The 21,841-nt window shown below is 45.6% G+C and overlaps 1 protein-coding gene and 1 long non-coding RNA gene across 2 annotated transcripts; one reads left to right on the forward strand and one right to left on the reverse strand.

Annotated features, from left to right (window-relative positions):
- Nucleotides 1-2,541: 2,541 nt before the first annotated feature.
- On the reverse strand, nucleotides 2,542-21,465 carry LOC118076207 (semaphorin-4A-like). Its single transcript, XM_035098832.2, has 13 exons — nucleotides 21,312-21,465; nucleotides 20,553-20,710; nucleotides 19,094-19,156; nucleotides 16,358-16,456; nucleotides 16,009-16,120; nucleotides 14,076-14,183; nucleotides 13,847-13,986; nucleotides 13,231-13,400; nucleotides 12,501-12,651; nucleotides 10,250-10,439; nucleotides 7,708-7,823; nucleotides 4,561-4,718; nucleotides 2,542-3,265 (listed from the first exon to the last, which is right to left on the reverse strand). Exons 1-13 carry the CDS (start codon nucleotides 21,397-21,399, stop codon nucleotides 2,860-2,862), a joined length of 1,959 nt encoding a protein of 652 aa, XP_034954723.1. The 5' UTR covers nucleotides 21,400-21,465; the 3' UTR covers nucleotides 2,542-2,859.
- Nucleotides 12,659-13,909, forward strand: LOC148683116 (uncharacterized). Its single transcript, XR_015947368.1, has 3 exons — nucleotides 12,659-12,771; nucleotides 13,214-13,443; nucleotides 13,576-13,909. It is a non-coding gene; the product is annotated as an uncharacterized LOC148683116 (long non-coding RNA).
- Nucleotides 21,466-21,841: the final 376 nt, after the last annotated feature.

Here is a 21,841-nt window from a genome sequence, read left to right on the forward strand (position 1 = left end):
TTAAACCCAGGGGGTTGCTGTTTTTTTGAAGAAAAAAAGGTGCCACCATGAAGTTGTTATAGTAAGTGCCACACTTTAAACTCTTTTTAAGGTGCTGATACAGTGTGCTCTTGAGTACCCCCAGAATAAAAGCACTGCTTAAACCAATTTTTAAAAAGTGTTTGGACCACATAGCCTCTGCAGCAATTTACACCATGTTGGAATCAAACAATGGTGCTACATATGGTAGAAATTGCCCAAGGGCTTTTCATGGCACAGAATGTTGGTGGTTCTGGTGTTTTTGTTTTCGCTTCTAGCGTGCTTGTAAATTCTCAGTATAGGGCAGCTTGCCCTGTTTTAAAGTAAAGGGACCCCTGACAATTAAGTCCAGTTGCGGACGACTCGGGGGTTGCGGCACTCATCTCGCTTTACTGGCCGAGGGAGCTGGCATACAGCTTCCAGGTCATGTGGCCAGCATGACTAAGCCGCTTCTGGCGAACCAGAGCAGTGCACGGAAATGCTGTTTACCTTCCCACCAGAGCAGTAGCTTTTTATCTACAATACTTGCACTTTGACGTGCTTTTGAACTGCTAGGTTGGCAGGTGCAGGGATCGAGCAACGAGAGCTCACCCTGTCGCGGGGATTCGAACCGCCGACCTTCTGATTGGCAAGCCCTAGGCTCTGTGGTTTAGACCACAGCGCCACCCGCGTCCCACATGCAAGGGTACTTGGTTCCATTTTACAGCCATTACCACTGTGGTAATGTTTTAAAGCACACACTAAAAGACACAGGAAAACCTTCCAAACCCACCCACACAATTCTATTTTTTTAAAATAATTAATTTGCAGTAGGCAAAGCATGGAGCTATACTACATCTCCCACCTACCAAATATCTCAAGCGCATAATAGAAGGGCCCAAGATCACATGAGTCATACACAGGGCCAGCTCTGTCAAAAAGGAAAACGGGGATCCACCTCCACTGTAATAATGCATGGGGGTCCATGTTAACTCTAGGGAACCTTGCACAGAAGCAATCATACCCAGTGGGTCAGGCCTGTCAGTATCCCGTTCTGCAACTCTCAACATCTTCCTGGTGTAAATAGGTTGGGCTGCTCCTTCTACATAGGAAATCTACCTTAAGATTTGACTCCCTCGAATCAGGCACATTCCTCTGTAGCCTTCCTTTCTCTGGCAGTCTTCTGGGATGAATTACATTTAGGCAGCTGCATCTCAGTGTGAAAACTTTGAGCAAGGCCAAATAAACAGCCCTGACCCTACCACCACACCCAACACTGGCATTCACTCTGTTATAAGAATTTTAAGGTTATATATAAAGGTAAAGGGACCCCTGACCATTAGGTCCAGTCGTGACCGACTCTGGGGTTGCACGCTCATCTCGCATTATTGGCCGAGGGAGCCGGCGTATAGCTTCCAGGTCATGTGGCCAGCATGACAAAGCCGCTTCTGGCAAACCAGAGCAGCACATGGAAACGCCGTTTACCTTCCCGCTGTAGCGGTTCCTATTTATCTACTTGCATTTTGACGTGCTTTCGAACTGCTAGGTTGGCAGGAGCTGGGACCAAGCAACGGGAGCTCACCCCGTCACAGGGATTCGAACCGCCGATCTTCTGATCAGCAAGCCCTAGGCTCAGTGGTTTAACCACAGCGCCACCTGGGTCCCATAAGGTTATATATATATATATATATATATATATATATATATATATATATATATACACACACACACACACACACACACACACACACACACACACACACAAACACACCACATGTCTGAAAACAGGGAAAAGTCCCGAAACCATTTTGTCTCTCCCAAATTGACCTCAAATTGTCAGATTGTCTCTTTGCTCACAAATCCTGCCTTAAGGGCACATTTAAGATATGCCTGTGACCTGGACTCAGGAATTAAGCAGTTATCATAACAAACGAATAGCTAGGCTGTCTGGGTAAACCCATTAACGGCCAGGTAAACCAATCAACAGGTTTCATGTCAGACAGGGTTTTGTTGTAGACCATGCTTCTCTGATGTATGTATGATGTATTGGGGTGGTGGTCTTGGGCTCCAGGGTGGGCAATTTCAAATGTGTCTATATTAAGGGCTTGCGCACCATTGTTCGGGGTCCCTCCTGCCTCTTGCGTGTGGGAGTGAGCAGCACCCTGTTGCAACAGTTAATAAAGATCAGGCTTACTAGTGGCTTTGCTTCTCAATATGGTCTGGTTGGCCTCCATTATTTTCTCCTACTGATAGAGAACCTACAAAGGATTCTATATGGTCTCTTGGGTACCCCATAAGGGAAAAGTAGCAGTTTTTTCTTATAGCAACTCCAAACTGACAGCTGTAGAACAGAGATGGGCAAGGGGAGTCTGTCTTCTAAATTTTGGTAAGCATTTCACAGAGAGATTTATGGACAGGGCCGTCTTAAGCATATCTGGCGCCGTGGTGCCGTGGTGCGACGATCCCTCCGGTGCCGCCCCCCCCCCCCCCCGGGCCCGTTTCTCAGCGCGGCTGGTGGGCAGGCGCAGCCCGGCGCCACCCAGCCTGGCAGTAGGGCCAGCCCTGTTTATGGATTTGGCTGTGAGTATGGGGACCCTTCCCAGAATCCTGTCTATGGAGGTAGGGATGGGAACCTGAAAGGGCAGGAAGGATTTGGCCAGTTGTGTGGTGCTAGGTCCTGCATTTACATGGCATTGTACAGACAGAACTAGGTGGGAAAGAACTGCAAACAAGAGGTAACACCCTGTTTCCTGGTGGCATTTTGTAATAGCATCACAGTCGTGACAAGACTTTTCTTCTAGCTAGGTTGCCCGTGTGAGCTGGTGAGATCATGAAAGCTGGTGAGGAATCAGGTAGGCCAGGCTAGATTCTCTCCTCTGCCACGGCTCCTCTGGAGTCATCCCTGTTTGGCAGGCCCAAGTCCAAGCAGTTTTTGGTAGCCCTGATAGCCTGAATGGAGCACGTTGACATAGCAGGTGTTGGAGCTGTCAGTAGTTTTCTTGCAAGGGCCACTTGCAGAAGGCTCTGGCTGCCATTGAACAGGACTTTCTCTTGCCTGGATGTTTTATTGGCTTTGAGGGGGCTCCTGCACCCCTGTACTTTGCTTTTCACTTTCACTGTGTCTGGGTAGCAGAAGAAAACCACGGCCACTACGGCAATCAAGGTGATTGGCCTTGAGGAGGCTCTGCTCTTCCCACTGCTGCGCGTGCACAAAAGGCCCGGGTTCCCGGTCTCAACATCCTGCTTAAAGTCATTCTTTCCTGCCATGCTGGAACATAGTAAGAAGCAGGGATAGAGTAATCTGTCTTTGGGTCTTTCCAATCTTAGGGTCCATATGAAAATTAACATGGCTCCAAGTACATTTCGCCTAATATTAAAATGTTTTTACGCAATTGTCTGAAACATGCATTTTTGCAAAAATGACCCTACTTATTATTACTACTAGTATCTTGAAGCCCGTTAAATTAACGGGTGCTAGAACATGCAATTCCCCCCGCCCATTCCCCCCTCTCTCCCCCTCCCTTCTTTTCTCCACCCACACGTACCGGGACTCTCCTGGGCTGCCACCGGCGCTGCTCCTCTGTCGCTGCTCCGCCTCCTCCTCCTCTACTGCTGCGGTCCATGCCTAGGCAGGGGAGGGGGGAAGGTAGGGGCGGCCAGGGCCCTCTTTCCTTCCTGCCCTCCCCCTGGGCTCGAGCCTGCTTTTGCGAAGGGTTAGCGGGGAAGAATGAGCAGCATCCCTCCGCTGCCACCGGCTTTTTGCTGAACGCAGCGGAGGCACGGGGTAGCAGAGGAGATGCTTCACGGAGCAGGGAAAGAGGGGCGGGCGGCGGGCAGCTGCCACCCGCCCCTCCTTCCCTGTTCCCTGTCAAACATCTCCTCCCCCCCAGCTGCTCTTCCCCCCCCCATGCGCTGTCCCCGCTTCTGTCTGCCTCTGACCCTGCACCGCGAGGGAAACGGTAGGCAGAGGGTGGGGGGAGAGAGAGCGTGTGTGTGCGTGATGCCTGCTTGCTGCTGGTCGTCGGGGGGGGGAGCATAGGAGAGAAAAAAGGGGGGGAAAGCAGCCTCCTTCTCGCCTTTCACAACCCACCCAGAGCTGAGCCTGCCACATGCCGGGTGGGGGGAGGGGTTGGGATGCGGCGATGGGGTGGGGGTGGTCTCTGCGTCCAATCCCTGTGTCCGTGGGGCACATGCTCAGTAGCGCGGAAAACGGGACACACGGAATCTGGATGCAGAGACACAGGGACTTTATTATATAGGATTATTATTTATTGAATTTATATCTCGCCCTATACCCAGAGGTCTCAGGGCAGTAAAAGTAAGCCATTGCACTATTTCCACTAATATAAGCATTTTTGTGCACAGTTTGAAAAACTGCAAAATCTGGAGAAGTATGCATTTTGAAAGATGGGTTTCAACATAATTGTGAACTGACGTGCACATAAGGTAGGTTTGCATTAAAATGTGAATCAAACCAACCCCCTCCCCCAGTCTTACTAATAAATTCACCCTTTCACCTGCTATGTGCTTTCACAGACTTGTTTCTAGCCTGCAAATACCCACCTTTTGTATTTGTTATTCCAGTTATCACTGCATTTCCTTCCATCCCAGGCACAGTAAGGATCTCGTGCTAAAATGCAGTCGGGACAGGTTTTGTGAATGCCACAGTTGGCCAACGGGACTTGTACGATTCCTTTGGAATACCCCACATAAAGGATCCCCTAAGAATGCACAAACAGAAATATTTTGTTACTATTAGGAGGGCAGGCGAAAGGAAGACCTTCCTTACATTGTGTATGATTAACTTGTAGGACTTATTGCCATAAGGTGCAGTGATGGGCCCTAGCCTTAAAAACTATCTAAAAATGTAGTTAAATAAACATGCCAGTGCCTCATTCACCCCAAATAATAGCCAGGGATAGACTTAACTCCATGAAAAATTCTCCCCCTGCCCTTTAAAGGGACCATCAACCACCTCTCATGATAGCAAACTCCAGAGTTTGTGCTTTCCTTTTTGCCTGTGCTAAGCCTTCCACCAAACAGCTTCATTGCAGGATCCCATTGAAATGTAAGTAATTAAATTAAGTAATTAATTTATAAAAATTAATTACTCAATTAATAATAATAAATACTGTAAAAGTGTTATTTGAGAGGGAGAAAAAGGTCTCTCTATCCACATTCTCAACTCCACACACTATTTTATGCCACCTTTCATTATATCATACATTCAATGACTTCCCTCCTTTTCCTCCCATGGTTCATTTAGTTTATCCACCATTCCTACATATTTTTGCTATAACCACCTAATTCAGTTCTCCTGTCTTACATCACTCTAATATTTATTGTACTGTTGAATTTATCTTAATGCTGGCAGTATTTTCAGCTGTGCGCAATTGTTCTCCATAAACTCAGCAAACATTTTTCACTCCTCTTTAAATGTGTGGTCTTCTTACTCACTTATTCTATTCGTTAGACCAGCTAGTTCCGCATTTTCTATCATCTTAAGTTGCCACTCCTCCTTACCTGGGACCTCTTCTCACTTTCCATTTTTGGGCTAATAAAATCTAAGCTGCCGTTTTTCTGTACATAAATAACTTTTTTCTGACACCTGGGGACCTCTGTCTGAACAATTCCTAACAGAAATGCCTCTGGTTTTTGGGAAAGGTTGTTTTAAACATTTTTTTCATCTCATTATAAATTATTTACCAATATTCTTTAACCTTTTTACATACCCACCACATATGAAAAAAGTTCCTTTCATTTCTTTACATTTCCAACACAGATCTGATTCTACTTTATACATCTTAGCCAATCTACTCGGGGTTAAATACCATATTTGAATCATTTTCATGCAATTGTTTTTCAGTGTGTAGCAGGCAATGAATTTCAAGTCATTCTTCCAAAGTTTCTCCCAAAGGTTTAGTTCTATATTGTGTCCTATGTCCATTGCCCAGTGTGTCATTGAAGCTTTAACAAACTCATCCTTTGTTTCCCATTCCAATAATAATTTATACATTTTAGACAGTGGATTTTCCTTATTCTGTAATAACTCTCTTTCAAATTCTGAGTTTTGGTCTGAAAACCCATTTTTCTTATCTAGTTTAAACATATCATATAGTTGATGATACTGTATCTGTAACTTGTCTCCTTAATTCTTCCATTGGTTTCAATCTGGGTTCACTCCCTGAAAAGTCCAACAAATCTCTATAAGTCACCCACTGTGTGTCCATATTAATTCTCTTAATTGCAATTGCTTGAGTGGGTGATAACCATAGGTTTTTTTCTTTCCAAATTTTTATATTTCTTCCAGACTCTATACAAATGTTTCCTAATAATGTGGTTCATAAAACTCATAGATTTTTATCTTTCCCATACCAAAGACATGCATGCCAACCAAATTTTATATCGTGGCCTTCCAAATCTAAAATGTGTGCATTTTCCAATACTGTACAACCCATTCCTTTAGCCAACACAGACAGGCTGCCTCATAATACAGTTGTAGGTCTGGCAGGGCAAGGCCCCCTCTTTCTTTTGTATTTATTAATATTTTGTATTTAATTCAAGGCTTTTCCCCATGCCAAATTTAGAGATATCTATTTTCCATTGTTACGTTATTAACAATCAGGATCGATTGGAATAAAAACATCATTTTAGGAACTACATTCATTTTAATGGCTGAAATTCTACCTAATAGGGAAAGTTTCATCCTTCCCCATATCTCCAACTCTTTTTTAAATTTCTTTCTACAGTTTAGCATAAAACTATTTTCAACCTATTAGCTAAGATTGCAGCAAAAAGTTTATAGTCACAGTTAAGTAAATAAATTGGTCTATCGTTCTTAGTCCTTGTTAAATCACAGTCTTGTTTAGAAATTAGGGTGATAAATGCGTCTTTCCTCTCACCAAAATTCTGTTCATACTGTCCTTGAGTGGTTCAGTCAGTGCATCTTGGAGCTTTTTATAATAAATTGCAGTAATTCCATCTGGGCATGGTGCTTTACCTGTTTTCATTCAACATAACACCAACTGTAGTTCCGGTGTTGATATGAATGCATTTAAAGTTCTCAAATCCTCTTTAGATAATGTAGGTATATTATAGTAATTTAAATAATATTCCATTTTCTCGGGATCTTCCTTCTCACCCCAATATAATGCTGTGTAAAACTCTACAAACGCCTTTCTTATCTCAAATGTTTCCCTTCATCAGTAATTTTATTTATTATCTTATTTTTTCTTTCTTTTTAAAGTTGCCAAGCCAACAATTTGCCCGGTTTTATTTGCAAATTCAAAGGTTTTTTTGTTTCATTAATTTTATTTTCATTTCAATCTCTTGATTCACCAAGATTGAGAATTGTGCTTGTGATAATTTGATTGCCTGCAGAGTTTCTTTATTCTCTGGTTTTATATTTAATTGTGGCTCTCCAGGGTTTCAATCTTTTCCCAGCTGAGGATTGAACTTGGGACCTTCTACACATGGAGCATCTGCTCGACTACTGAGCTGTGGCCCTTCCCCTTAAAATAAAGTACGGTTCTAGTCCATGTGGTCTTCAATAAAGAACGAGTTTAAATAAGAAACTGCCTTATCCCACATCAAACTACGGGGTTGCCTAGGAGCTTTCCAGGGTTTCAGACGTTCTTGAGACTCAGCCTCTAAGCTAAGGCCATTTAACAAGCTTGCAGCTCCTGTTCCTATCCAACAGAGTCTGCCCACCTTTTCAGGCAAGAGCAGCAGGTTTTGGACTGCCTCTGGCTCCTCAAACAGCTGGATCTCCTCGATGATGTGAGCCTCGCTGCCGACGACCACCACTTTGTGAATGGCTCCCTGGTCTGTGGAAAACCAAGCAAAGATATAGAGTCTGAAATTTGATATGGTAGTAGCAGAACTGTTTGTTGAAACCCAGGCCTGTCCGTATCAAGTGGGTGGGAGCTGACGTTTCTCCCTCTTGTGCAGTCCATCCTCACTTAAGAACACAAGAAAAGCCTACTTGATTGGGCCAGTGGTTCCCAACAGGTGGTCCGGGGACCCCCAGGGGTCCGCGAGCTATGCCAGAGGGGTCCGCAAGATGCTATTAGAATAAAAATATATATTAAATATATTTCGTATGATAACAGATTTTTTGTTTTGGCCGCTTCCTGCATGAGCAGAGTCTAGCGCAAAACTAGAATTAGATAGAGGCAGTAGTTCTGCTGTATGCCGTTAGGTGGCACTTTACAAACACTACTGTTTTGCAAAGAGGCAGCGCGCGCATTCTACTAACGCTCACCTCCCCAAGATGCTTTGCGCGCGTCGGCTTCATTTGTGCGCTACTGCGCAGGTACCCTGTCTTCTCCATTCCCCTCCCTCCTCCCTGGCGCACGCTGCCTCTTTGCAAAACAGTAGTGTTTGTAAACAAAGCGTTGTTTTTCGCGGAAGCTACAGTTCGCGTAGTTAAAATTGGACCGTTGGTTAAAAAGTGGTTCGTTAAAACGACAAAGGCCTACCTACAGATGAAGAGGAAGAACTGTAAAAAACGTATAAATATAAAATATAAAAAGACTCTTAATTTGGCTCTCACTTTTTAATTTTAGGATTAGGAATTAATGGGGGTCCTTGTCACAATAGCGGCTCGATGAGGGGTCCTCAAGAAAATTTTGTTGGGAACCCCTGGATTGGGCTAATGGCCCATCTAGTCCAGCATCCTGTTCTCACAGTGACCAACCAGGTGCCTGTGGGAAACTGGCAAGCAGGATCTGAGCACAAGAGTCCTCTTCCCCTTGTGGTTTTCAGCAATGGAAATTCAGAAGCATTGCTGCTTCCGACTGTGGAAGATCGATAGCATGGCTAGATCGATAGCATCCTCCACGAATTTGCCTAATCCTTTTGTAAAGCCATCCAAGCTTGTGGCCTCCCATGTCTCCTGCAGGTGCAAACGCCATAGTTTAAATGTGCACTTCTACTTTCAGAGCAGCAACTGTTTAATTGACTGGCTGACCAAGGCTGGATCTACACCGACCTGTTTAACTTTATTAAAATGGTACAGTCGTACCTTGGGTCGCGAACACCTGGGACTCGGACGTTTTGGCTCCTGAACACCGCAAACCCAGAAGTGATTGTTCCGGTTTGCAAACGTTCTTTTGGAACCTGAACGTCTATGACGGGGCATCCACGGCTTCTGGTTGACTGCAGGGACTTCCTGCAGCCAATGAGAAGTCACGATTTGGTTTTCTAACGTTTTGGAAGTCGAACGGACTTCCGGAACGGATTCTGTTCAACTTCCAGGGCACGACTGTATTAGACATATCATTCTACCGGTAAAACGCCACAGGGCATACTTGTAAATCAAATATTTTTTTACCTTTGTTTCTTTCGCCAAACCCCTGTCTCCCTACTCCCAGTTGCTCCGCAGTGCCCTCTGGTATCACATTTTAATAACACATTATGAACATTAAAAGTACAGTCGTACCTTGGTTGTTGAACATAATCCGTTCCAGGAGTCAGTTTGACTCCCGAAACGGTTCGTAAACCAAGGCGTGGCTTCCGATTGGCTGCAGGAGCTTCCTGCACTAAATCAGAAGCCGTGGAAGCTACATCCTTTTGTGGCATTCAGGAGCCAAAACACCCGAGTACCAAGGTGTTTAACAACCAAGGTAGGATGTCATGTGTCCATATAGTTATCAGAACCATTCCTTAACAACTTCATTAACATTAAAAACCATGAGTGTAGATCTGCTCCAGGTAAGTCCTAGGAAAGTGAATACGTTCCCTAGAGCTCCCCATCCTAACTCCAAGGGTAAATCAGCTGCTAAGCAGAGAGAGCTAAGAGGGGTGAGGAAAGAGCTCTACAATCCCAGCAACCAGCTTTCTCGGCCTCTCCTGGGAGAACCATCAGCATCATCTAACCATTATCTGGCTACTTCTGGTGTAACAAATTTGACGCACAGGCCACTTCTGAGATTTCCACTTTTCAAAATCAAAAGCTTCACAATTGAGTCAGTCTTGCTTGCTCATTATCTGGCTAAACTAGGCTTCCTCAGACTCGGCCCTCCAGATGTTTTGAGACTACAATTCCCATCATCCCTGAGCACTGGTCCTGCTAGCAAGGGATCATGGGAATTGTAGGCCAAAAACACCTGGAGGGCCAAGTTTGAGGAAGCCTGGGCTAAACATTGCAACCTGTGTAATAAGCCCTTGCTGGGTCAAAGGAATAAGGAGGGTTACAGAGCAAATGTATTAATCTCGACCTCCAGGGCAGGGGAAAAAAAACCACCCATACCTGTCCCAAGAAACAGTATGGTGTAGGGAATTCCCAAGATGTTCTCAGTTTTGTGTACTGTAATCCGGGTGTATTTCACATTGAGCTTCACAAACACAGGCTGGTTATAGAGTGGCTGAATCGTCTGATCCATCATATAATGTTCTTTCATGAAAACGAGGGTTTTGTCTGACGGTGGGCTGGCAGAACACTGAAGGGGGAACAGAAAAAGAGGCCCATTGGATCAGGCTGAGACCCATCTAGTCTAGCATCCTGCTCTCACAGGGGCCAACATGCTCCTATGCTATGGGAAGCTGTCAAGGAGGACCTTTGTTCCCCTATTCGCCCAAGGCATGAAGATGTTACTAACACACTTAATTAGGAGTCCTCCATACTGTTCTCTTCCAGTTTTTATCCATGACTTAAGCTCATTCTGGTAAATATTCAGAGTCTTGCACGGTACAGGTTGAGTGTGATGTTCAGCCAGTTAAGTAGGGTGTGTTTTGTGGCTGTCTCACCCATCCGAGAAGCACCATTTTTATTTTGGCTCCACGTTTTGTAAAGACACACAGCCTCCCTGGAGGAGAAACCAAACTGTTTGTGGGGCAACTGTTCATTTCAGGAGCTAAGGACACACTTTTTTTCAAGGGAGATCTACTAAGGGTTCCAGAACCCCTTAGACCTTTCTAATAATTTTCTACAGCCTAAGTGGAATCCCCTACACCAGGGATAGTCAACCTTTTTATACCTGCCACCCACTAATGCATATTTCTTGATGGTAAAATTTCCTTGCCGTCCACCAGTGCTCGATGGAAGGAGGATTCAGCTTGTGCCTAGAATCTTAGTGGGTGTTGGGGACAGGTTGACAATCCCTGCCCTACACGGTCTTGGTTAAGGGTCATAACTGGATGATCCTCTCACTTGTGGACCAGCTGGCAGAACAGAACTACAGTGGTGCCTCGCTAGACGAAATTAATTCGTTCCACGGGTCTTTTCTTATAGCGAAAAATTCGTCTAGCGAATCCCATAGGAATGCATTGAATTTTTTTGAATTTTTTTTTTTGCCCATAGGAACGCATTAATTGAATTTCAATGCATTCCTATGGGAAACCGCGATTCGATAGACGAATTTTTCATAAAACGCATTCGTCTAGCGAGGTAACCTCCGCTCGAAAAATCCTTTCGTTAAGCGTAAATTTCGTTAAGCAGGGCATTCGTTAAGCGAGGCACCACTGTACAGGAAACACTGGAGATGCTGATCTTCTGTCAGGACAGCCTAAGGACATAAGTTTGCTTTAAGACTTGATGGCAAACTATACATTGCATCCCTGAGAACCCGCATTCCCTGATTCCAACAGGCATGTGCAATCACTTTTCAGTAGTGTAAGGGGGAGAGATTATAGAGAACCTCCCCCTCTCATCAGGAGCAGTTCATCCCCGAGCAGCCATGAAAGCGCAGGGTCTGAAGGGGCTAGTCAGGAAACGGAGAGAGAGTGCCAGGTCTCTGGCAGCATGGGAGAGCCCCTGCTCCACAGACGGGAAGAGAGAGGGGGGGAAAAGGGGGGACAGGGGAAAAACAGATTGTAGACCCTTTCCCCCGGCACCGGAATTAAGGAGGAGGAGAAAGGGGAGGAGATTCACTGTCCCGCAGCTTTTATGTTGGTCAAAGTCGCGTAAAGGGGCAGTGCCGGATTCTGAATCGGAATGAGCAGACATGCATCCAACAGCTCGTTACACTGTAAATAGAGTGCACCAATAAAGACTGTTAAAAGACAAGCATGGGGAAAGTCGTTACTCTAGAGTAGTCGCAACAACCTTGACAAGTAGCTTATTTCCATCAGTGCAAAAGGACACAAATTAACAGAAGGAACTGACAGCCAAAGCAATTACACAGGAACTTGCAAAAACATTCAGAAATAATTAAAATTTGATTCCACTTCAGAAAGACGACAACTTCAAAATCTGGGGTTAAATTAGAAGGAAGAAGCATTTCTCGGTATCAGAGAGGCCCCTGGTGTGCATTCCACATGTGTGATGCGATGTTGCACCATCTAAAGGAGGCTGAGTGCTCTGAAGGAGCCAGCCTCTGATGCTGTGACACACGGCACTTGTGACGTCACACCCACACCCCAACCCCATTCCAACAAATATTCAAGGGGCTGAAGACAACTTGCCCCCCTAGAGTTGGGGTGCCTGCTCAGTATCCACACCAGAAGCAGTATTCAGCTGGGCATTGCACACTTCCAAGCAGAGGGCTAAAAGCGGTACTTACAGAGCCAGGGCGAGGATCCATGGCCTCCCCTTCATAGGGCAGCCATCGGGAGCCATTGTGTAACTCTTTGTATCTCCCATTATCAAAGACTTTGTTGATAGCACAAAGGTCGAAGACGCAGACTGCCGAGCTCCAGAGACCTTCCACCTGCCTGCAAAGAGATGTACAAACCAGCTGCACCACTAGAAGGAATAAAGCACTCTGCATATGCTTTGAGTCAATTTACTTCACCAGTATTTAGCACATTGTGGGACCCAAAACAAATTCCAAGGTAGGGATGGATGAATTTGCCTATTTTGATTTCTCACTTTTCCAATTGTAAGTTCAGCTAGTCACATTTCTACATCAGTTTGTGACTCTTTTCTCAAAAAGTCCACATAAACGTGGTCAGCGTTGAGTGCTTATTTCCCCTAAGAGACACATTTTTGCAAGAGGTTTTGCTTCATATTTTTCATTGTGTATGTTGCTTTTCTCATCATATGCATTTTTGCACACACTACCCCGATATATGCATTTTTGCATGCAAACAGCATCACAACTCTGCAAATTTCCTAGGATAGTTGCATTTCAGTTCATTTATTGTTTGGGAATGTGCAAAACTAGGTAAGGACCCATTTAAAAAAAAGGTAATTGAACCAAATCCTATCCCCCATTATGCTGAATGGCTAATACTCTCCCCCCGCCTCCCCCCCCCCGGCTACCCGGCTACTAAGGATTCTCACAGCCTTACCATTGAGGAACGAAGACCCCATAGAAAAATGCACCACCTCCTGAGTGTGGAACAGCAAACATGTGTTGAATGACAGAATAAGGAAACTGCCCTTCCTTGGCGCAGGAAAGATGCGCTTTCAGAAAGGTGGTCCATTTCTTCTGCAGCAATGTTTTTCCTCCGACATCGTTCTGTAGAGGATGGGAAAGCAAACATCGCTGACAAATCAGATTGGTAGGCATAGTCCTTTTAAGGACTCTTTTGAGATAATCTGATTGCCGCTTTTCTCTATTCATCCTGTTAATTTTACGGTTTGCTTTGTTGCTTACTGTTTCGTCATGGAGTGTTGTACATTTCTGTCTCGAGTTCAGCAAGCTTGTAAGCTGCCTGGGAGGATTTTATAAGGGAAGCTGAGCTACGATGAAGACTGGTCATGTTCAGCATCAACTCAGCGTCACAGAATCACAAAATTGTAGAGCTGGAAGGGATCCCAAGGGTCATCTAGTCCAACCCCCTGCAATGCGGGGAATCTCAGCTAAAGCATCCATGACACAAAGCCACCCAACCTCTGCACATGCTCACAGCACCGAAAAAAAGTTCCTGCTCAAAAGCTTCTTTGATTTTGGAGGCAGCTCACCTTGCAGATGCGAGCAACCCTGGAGACGATCACTTTCTCAAAGAAGTCAAACTCCTTAGCTGTTTCCCAAAAGAAAAAATAGACTTTGTCGTCATTTGCGGGGGTTGGGATGTTGAAGGAGGCCACAAATGTTGCATCATCTGGGGAGGGGAGGGGAAGAAAACCGCCATATGTGAGATCTGATTTAGTTTCTAAGGCCCTTCCCCGCTCCCTCAGCATCTGCTCTTACCAGACATCCAGTGCTCATTCTTCAAAACGGAACTACTGCCTAGGGTTCGAATGATGACGGGCTCATTCCCTGGAAGGTTTTCCTGGGTGGCAGTGTAAAGTTTGCCATCTGCAGGGTAAAGGCAGGAGAGAAGGTGACTCCTCCTTCCCCTTCAGCCCATTTTCTCGAGCGCTTGTAATTCACTGCCCACAAGGCCAGTTCAATATGTTTTTGCACTTGAGGCGAACTGCAAAATGGTGCGTGTTCCCCACCAGGGAAGAAGAAGGTGAGTGAAGATGTCCATCAGGAACAAAGGTAGGGAGAATCAAATCAACCTTACCCAATAGTTGAGCCGGGAAACAAAGGCCGTCTCAGTGCCAGGTGGGCATGGGCACATAGCCCAGGAGACTCCAGCGGGCAGCCCCCATCAGCAGTGCCTCCTATTTACCAAGAGTCTGCTGTCGAGGTGGCATAGGAAGGGGGGGGGGCTGCCAAGGAAGTACTGGATCTGGCCTCCAAGGAGCACATTGCTGCCGCAGCTGGCAATACATTCCTTGCTGTTCCTGTGGATGCTGCTGCTTGAGGCGGTCGCCTCATCTTGCCTCGTGGGTGGGCCAGCCTCTTAATTTTGCCTTGTAGATACCTTGCTAAATATCTTGTAAGTCAGTGTGCTTTCCTAAACTTGCTCATCTCCCTCCCCAGGACCCCTACAAGTTAAATCTCAGAGGGGGTGGCTTGTCCCCCAGGGAAAGGTAGCCGCGTGAATCTATGCATTGTTCATCAAACTGCTTCACACATTGCAGTGCCTGGGGTATATTTTAATCACACTGCAGGGTGACATGTTGTCCATCTTTCAACAGGAGGAAATACAGGCAGGGGATGGGCTGTCGTCCTCCCTAGATGGATGTTCTCCAAATGATTTGGACTATAATTCCCATCAACCCTAGCCAGCACAGCTGATGGGAGTTGCAGTTCAAATCATATAGAATGGAGCACAACCTTTGGCAAGGAATTGAAGGGGTGCAGTGCCCTTTGGGGCGCCTCGCCCAATAAAAGCGCTTTTAAAGAGGGAAATCATGGCGTGAAATCACGTGAGATCATGGCATCAAAATGGCTGCCATTCTTTCACGCTGGAAAAGAAAGAGAAGGTGGCATCTGGGAAGATTGTGTTGCAGATTTTGTAGTTGAGTTGTTGGGGGGTACGGCGTGAGAGCTGGGGATGTTATAACAGACCTCTGTCTTCCTCTATGGAATGCAGAAGCGGGCAATAGGTAAAGGTAAAGGACCCCTGACAGTTACGTCCAGTCACAAGCAACTCTGGGGTTGCGGCGCTCATCTCGCTTTTCTGGCCGAGGGAGCCGGCGTTTGTCCGCAGACAGTTTATACGGGTCGTGTGGCAAACAAAGCTGCTTCGGGTGAAACCAGAGCAGCGCACAGAAACGCCGTTTACCTTCCCGCCGGAGCGGTACCTATTTATCTACAGTGGTACCTCTACTTACGAATTTAATGCGTTCCGAACGCACATTTGTAAGTCGAAAAAAATTGTGAGTCGAATCCCATAGGAATGCATTGGGAGAAAAAATTCGTAAGTAGAAGCAACCCTATATAAAAATTCGTAAGTAGAAAAAATCCTATCTAAACCGCATCCAAGATGGCGGACGGAGCTCTGTTCGTAAGTAGAAACATTCGTAAGTAGAGTTATTCGTAAGTAGAGGTACCACTGTACTTGCACTTTGACGTGCTTTCGAACTGCTAGGTTGGCAGGAGTTGGGATCGAGCAACGGGAGCTCCCCCTGTTGCGGGGATTCGATTGGCAAGCCCTAGGCTCAGTGGTTTAGACCACAGCGCCACCCGCATCCCTATACTTTCTATGGAATGCAGAAGCGAGCAATAGGGTGGTGCAAACTTTCGACATCCACGGAAGTGGAACCCCCTCCCCTTCCAGGTGGCTCACCAACGAGGATTGCGGTGCTCCCATAGTGAGGGCTATAGGGGGAGACACCCTTCCCTTGAAGGAGGAGGGGCTTGCCTTCTGCATCTTTCACCAGACTGAATGTTGTTAGATCCTAGCAAGGCAAGGGAAGGAAAAGGAGAAAGGTCAAAAGAAGCAAAATCGATGGGAAGGTGTCCTTCAGAAACAAGCATCCCCATGGAGCTGTTTATTGTTGAAAGGAAGCACAGGTTCTGGGCGCCTATTGATTTTCAGCAGGAATGCTGTCCCATAGAACAGGGTCAGCCACACTGAAAGCCCAGCTTCAAGTTGCTAGCCTTATAAAGCCCCCCCTCCCTCCCCAAGAACTCACAATGTAAGCGCAGGTGGGATTGAAAGCATACGTCCCGCAGGTGTAAAGGTGTGTGTTGTTCAGTTGCACCAGGACACGGATGAAATTCAAGCATTCCCTCTGTGGAGATGAAGGTGAGAAAATCAGGATTGAACTTCCAGTTACGTTTGCATCCCAAACGAGGTTTCCACTGGGTGGTTGCTAAAAAGCAACCAAGAATGCATGAAAAACCAGCCCCTTTCCTGCATGCAAGCGCATAATAATGGCAATAAACAAAATCTGCCCTTAGTCCCTCATGGGGTATACAAGAGCCCTTATAGAGTCCTTTGTAGGTTCTCCATCGGCAGGAGAAAATAACAGAGGCCAACCAGAGAATATTGAGAAGCAAAGAAGCTAGTAAGCCTGATCTTTATTGAACTGTTGCAACAGGGTGCTCCCTCTCACGCAGGAGAAAAGAGGAGGACCCAGAACCAAGGTGTGCCTGCCCTTATATAGACATTTAAATTTAACATTTTACTTATGTTTTACTTATATAGACATTTAAGACCACCCCCAGAAACATCCTTGCAGAGAAACATTTTGTCAGTTTGGGAGTCAAAAATGGTTTCAGGGCTGTCTTCCTGTGCTGCTTCACACATGTGGTTTATACATTTGTGTACGTGTCTGCTTGGTACATTGATGAGCATTTATTTTATATATATATATATATATATATATATATATATATATATATACACACACACACACACACATTTATTTATTTAATAATAATAATAATAATAATAATAATAATAATAATAGTTCTTGAAGAGGTTAAAGGATAACAGATTATTTATTTAGTCAAAATAAGCAGTGGTGCAACCAGATAATGCTGCAGTCTGGTCATAATGGTGTTTTGTTAGAACTGCCTTGCTCCAAAATGTGGCAAAACAGCCCTGCTGCTCACGAGGGGCCTGAACCTCTGCCCTAACGTCTTACCCTGATGGTGCCAGGTGAAGCTAAATAGCTGAACACAAATCTTACATGCTTAACATGAAAAGAGGCAAACCTCGGGGGTATTTTCAGGACCAAGGCAGCTCTCAGCACCCTCCAGGTAGGTACTTTGTCTTTTTTTTACCCTTTACTGAGTCAGAATACAGGAGCCAGATTGACCTATATGGTAATGAGAATGGTCCTCAAAGTTACCACAAAGTCAGAGATGATGGATATGGCTGCCGTTTTGGCACCCCTCTGCCCCAGGCGAGAGATGCAAAAGTCTGCAATGCAAAGAACGTCCAGGACAGCGGTGGTAGAAGTGTGGGCTACCTTTTCAAAACACAGATTTTCTTTTCTCCTGAAATGTCAGCAGATTTTTGGTGCAAATTCCTCTTAACATGCACATTTTTTGTGTGTGCTGTTTTTCCTAAAAAGCACATTTTTTTACAAAGCAGTTTCCCAAAATATAAGGCACTTTTGTTTGCTTACTTTCACCAATCAATAGGCACATTTTATGCACACTTTGCCATACAATATACATTTTTTTTGTACACATTACTTGGCCCGGAGAACTGCGTTGCAAAATTTGGAGATGTTAGGATTTTGAAGGGTGGCTTTGTCTCAGTCTGTGTGTTTTTTCAGAAAGGGCAAATTTGTTAAGTACGCCTTTAAATGAAAGCAGAATTGAATGCAGGGCAGTCTCGAGCAGGTCAGGCGCTGAGGCAGGTCAGGTGCTCTGGCGCCCCCGCTCTCGCAGCGTGCAGCACGGCTTCTGCGCGGCTTCGTCGCGCAACGCCCCACCTGCCGGCCGGAGCCCTAGCACCACGCACCACCGGGACTATACCTAGATTGAATGTCCCTGATTACTATCCTTCCTTTTAGAGCTGGGGTGTGCATAAGATAGTTCAGGATGTTATACTGGTATTATTTCTCAGCAATTTGAAAGAGGATCGCCCGTGGTTCTTCTTATACTGCCTGTGTTCACGCAGCTGAGTTTCTGTCTCCATCCCACCCACCTCCCACCCACAGGTCAAGTAGCTGCTTTGGAGTGGAGGTGAGCATTCAAACCAGCAAAAGGAAATGCACAGGCACATGCCATATTCCTAAACTAAGAGGTAGCACTTCCTCTACCCCCACTGCAAGTCAAGTACCTATTCCGGCGTATAAGACGACTGGGCGTATAAGACGACCCCAAACTTTTCCAGTTAAAATATAGAGTTTGGGATATACCCGCCGTATAAGAAATACGACCCGGCGTATAAGACGACCCCAGACTTTGGAAAAGATTTTCCTGGGTTAAAAAGTAGTCTTATACTGTACGCAGGAATATACAGTACTTTATTACGGTCATAGACCAGCATAAGCAAAACATCTAAATAAACAGCCTAACATTATGAATCCTAGCGAATAATTATTAAATAAATAGGAGCAAGAACCAAACGTAGATTTAAACATATACATAGAATACTTAATTAAGAAATGGGTGTGTAAAAATTTATAAGAAAAATTAAAAGATCGGTTAACACAGCTATATGGGGTGGGCTTCAGAAGAGCGGATCTAACAATAGGGGCCTTCAGTTTAGGACTGAATTGTAGCATAGACCAGTGTTTCCCAACCTTGTGCCTCCAGATGTTTTCGGACTACAATTCCCATCATTCCTGACCACTGGTCTTGCTAGCTAGGGGTGATGGGAGTTGTAGTCCCAAAACATCTGGAGGCACAAGGTTGGGAAACACTGGCATAGACCATACTTCGTGAAATATCTGTCCCCACTCCATTACCTCTTTGTTTTTCACCTTCAAGGCACAGTTATCCTTTATATCAGCCGTTGGACTCCACTGTATCTATTACAGGAAAAGGGGAGGAAGGGCATTTCAGAGGAGGAGAAACAAAAGAAGGGGGAAATAGTCAGATTGCAAATGCTCAGCCTTACTGGGATTCACCTGTGGAGTTATTTTGCAAATAGAAAGTCAAGACTAATTTTCTGTTTATAATATAGTTTTAACGGTTTTGTGTTATCTATACAGTGGTACCTCGCTTTATAAACACAATAGGTTCCAGAAGTCTGTTCATAAACTGAAGCGTTCATAAACTGAAGCAAACTTCCCCATTGAAAGTAATGGAAAGTGGATTAATCCGTTCCAGATGGGTCCGCGGCGTTCATAAACAGAAAATTCGTAAACCGAGGTGTTCGTAAACCAAGGTTCCACTGTATATATAAAAATGGTGAAGGTGCATGTGTGTTATTCCCCACTTTTCTCCCACAAACACTTACCCAATCGTCCTGAAATTTGGCCACAACCTCAAACTCACATGTGAGCATCATGCACTTACACTGACCAGCTGACAGGTATAAACCTGGATTTGTGGTCCAAAAAATTGCGCCCTCCTGTGGACACTCAATGAATAACGGACAAACATACTCCCACAATCCCTCACTCCCCGGAGACCACGCCTCCAACAGAGAGAAAACCGCTCGGAGACCAAGCCACTCCTCAGGGAACCAAGCCTGCCTCGGAGATCGCACATCCGAGACCAGGCCGCTCCCCAGGGACCCGCGCCCGCTCAGGAGATCATGTACCAGCGACCCCCTCCCCCCCCAAGCGCACTCCAGACACACACACACCCCACGGATCGCGCCCCCGCCGATTCTACCGCCTCGCACGACGTCCTTCCACCCCGAACAAGCCCACTCCGCACCCTCCCCACCCCACAGATTCCACCCCTGCCGATCCCGACGTCTCCCGGGGACCACCCCTGCGATCCTGACGCCTCAGGCCTACGTCACCACTCTTGCTTTCTGCAAAACCCTCCCCCCCCCTTGGGAAGGCTGCACCCAGAATCCTAAGTAAAAAGCCATTAAAACGAACCAAAGACATGATGATTAGTTTACCTACATTGAATCAGGACTTTAACCAACATTAAGCTGCTGCTTACCCTTCAAACCTGGTGCAAGCCATAGTTTCCTGGTTGGGGTGTCTTAATGACAAACAGTGGTTTGATAAAACTAGGAAGTAATGTGGTCTGGGGGCAGGGAGGGCTGAAACGCGAAAAACTCCAATGCACACATAGAAACATTTTTTTAAAGGCTCCTCAGTATCTCCCACAAAACAGGGAGCAGGGCTGAAAGGGTTGTCTTCTTGAATAATGTGGGTGAGCACCCTCATCAGAACACCACTCCAGACCTTTTCCCTCACTTTCTCCAGCACTCCTTATCCTGAAACCCCATTTCCCACTCACCTCATGCTTCACCCTGATGGTACCCATGCGAATGTCAAGAGCGAAGATAGTGTCTCTGGCACCCGCATAGAGAGTTTTCTTGTTTTTGCTCAGTAGGAAAGTGTCCCAATTCTGAACCCCCTTTTGCATGAATGGGAAAATCTTTCGTCTGGGGTCACCTGAGGATTAAAAAAAAATAAGACTAGGTACATTTTCAGCAAGCGTTTGGTAGCCAGTCCTGGTTTCCAGTGCTCAGTGGTGCTCAGCTTTTTCAGTTCCTGCTCCTTAAAGTCAGTGTGCCCCTTTTGTACCATGACCAGTGAGGGTGTATTATGGGGTGGATCATTGGGTGGTGTGTGTGAATATGTAGCAACTCTGTCCCCAACATGGGCAGTGTGCCCAGCATAGCGCAGTCTGGTGCCATTTTGAAAGGAACATCCTCACAATGGTGGGTGCAGACGGCATACCGTATGCATACAGTGCAAATACTCAACAGTCTAAAGTTTCTAGTCCTGTGCAAGTGCAAAGAATCCACAGGTGACAAACATCAGGAGCAGATGGGTGTGATCCTGCTCTCCCACCGAGATGTGCATGATCCACCAATTCTGAATGTTCACACAGGACTAGATGAGGTATAATAGTTTATTCCTACCAGTGAATACACTCACAGCCCACTGTTAACCTTTCCCATCCCAAATCTTGCTCATCTCCTTTGAGGCACCCTTTCAACTTCTCCCCTAGTGCACAGATGTTCACTCCGCCCTCCTTTGAGTTACTCACTTAATGGGGTGGTTTGCTTTGGCATCAGCTCTGTGGCCAGAGCGTTGGCAAACGTCAGAAGGCAAATGAAGAAGTGTTTGGAGTTCATGGTTGGTTATCAGCAGATGGTAGCTGTCAATAAATGCAGAAGAAAGAAAGAAAAGGGAAGGGAGGAAGGAAGGAAGGAAGGAAGGAAGTAATCACTAAAAAGTTAACGACATATTAAACTCTTGTTATATGAGGCCTAAGTGTCCTCTGTGGCTAGATGTCCTTTTCGCCAGCTTTGGTAGAGTGGAACCTCGGTTTTCAAACGTAATCCGTTCCGAAATGTTTGAAAACCAAAAACTGAAAGCGGAAGCTTCAATACAATAGGGAAACTCAACTGGCATGTTCGGCTTCCGAAAATCATTCGAAAAAAACAAAAGTTACTTCCGGGTTTTCGGTGTTCGAGTTCCAAAATGTTCATAAACGGAGATGTTCAAGAACTGAGATTCCACTGTACATTAGCTAAGGGTGTTTCTGGAACAGGGCCGTCTTAAGCATATCTGGCG

The sequence above is a fragment of the Zootoca vivipara genome, chromosome 16 (genome assembly GCF_965207765.1).
Source record: "Zootoca vivipara chromosome 16, rZooViv2.hap1.1, whole genome shotgun sequence".
In the NCBI taxonomy this organism is placed as follows: Eukaryota; Metazoa; Chordata; class Lepidosauria; order Squamata; family Lacertidae; genus Zootoca; species Zootoca vivipara.

Bases quoted from the DNA above. Each gene is read 5' to 3' on its own strand.
- LOC118076207 (XM_035098832.2), bottom strand. From the start codon at position 21,399: ATGAACTCCAAACACTTCTTCATTTGCCTTCTGACGTTTGCCAACGCT. The intron at 13,987-14,075 runs GTAAGAGCAGAT...TCCCCTCCCCAG, and splicing joins GAATGAGCACTGGATGTCTG to ATGATGCAACATTTGTGGCC. The intron at 4,719-7,707 runs GTGGGCAGACTC...GTGCATTCTTAG, and splicing joins TGCTGCTCTTGCCTGAAAAG to GGGATCCTTTATGTGGGGTA.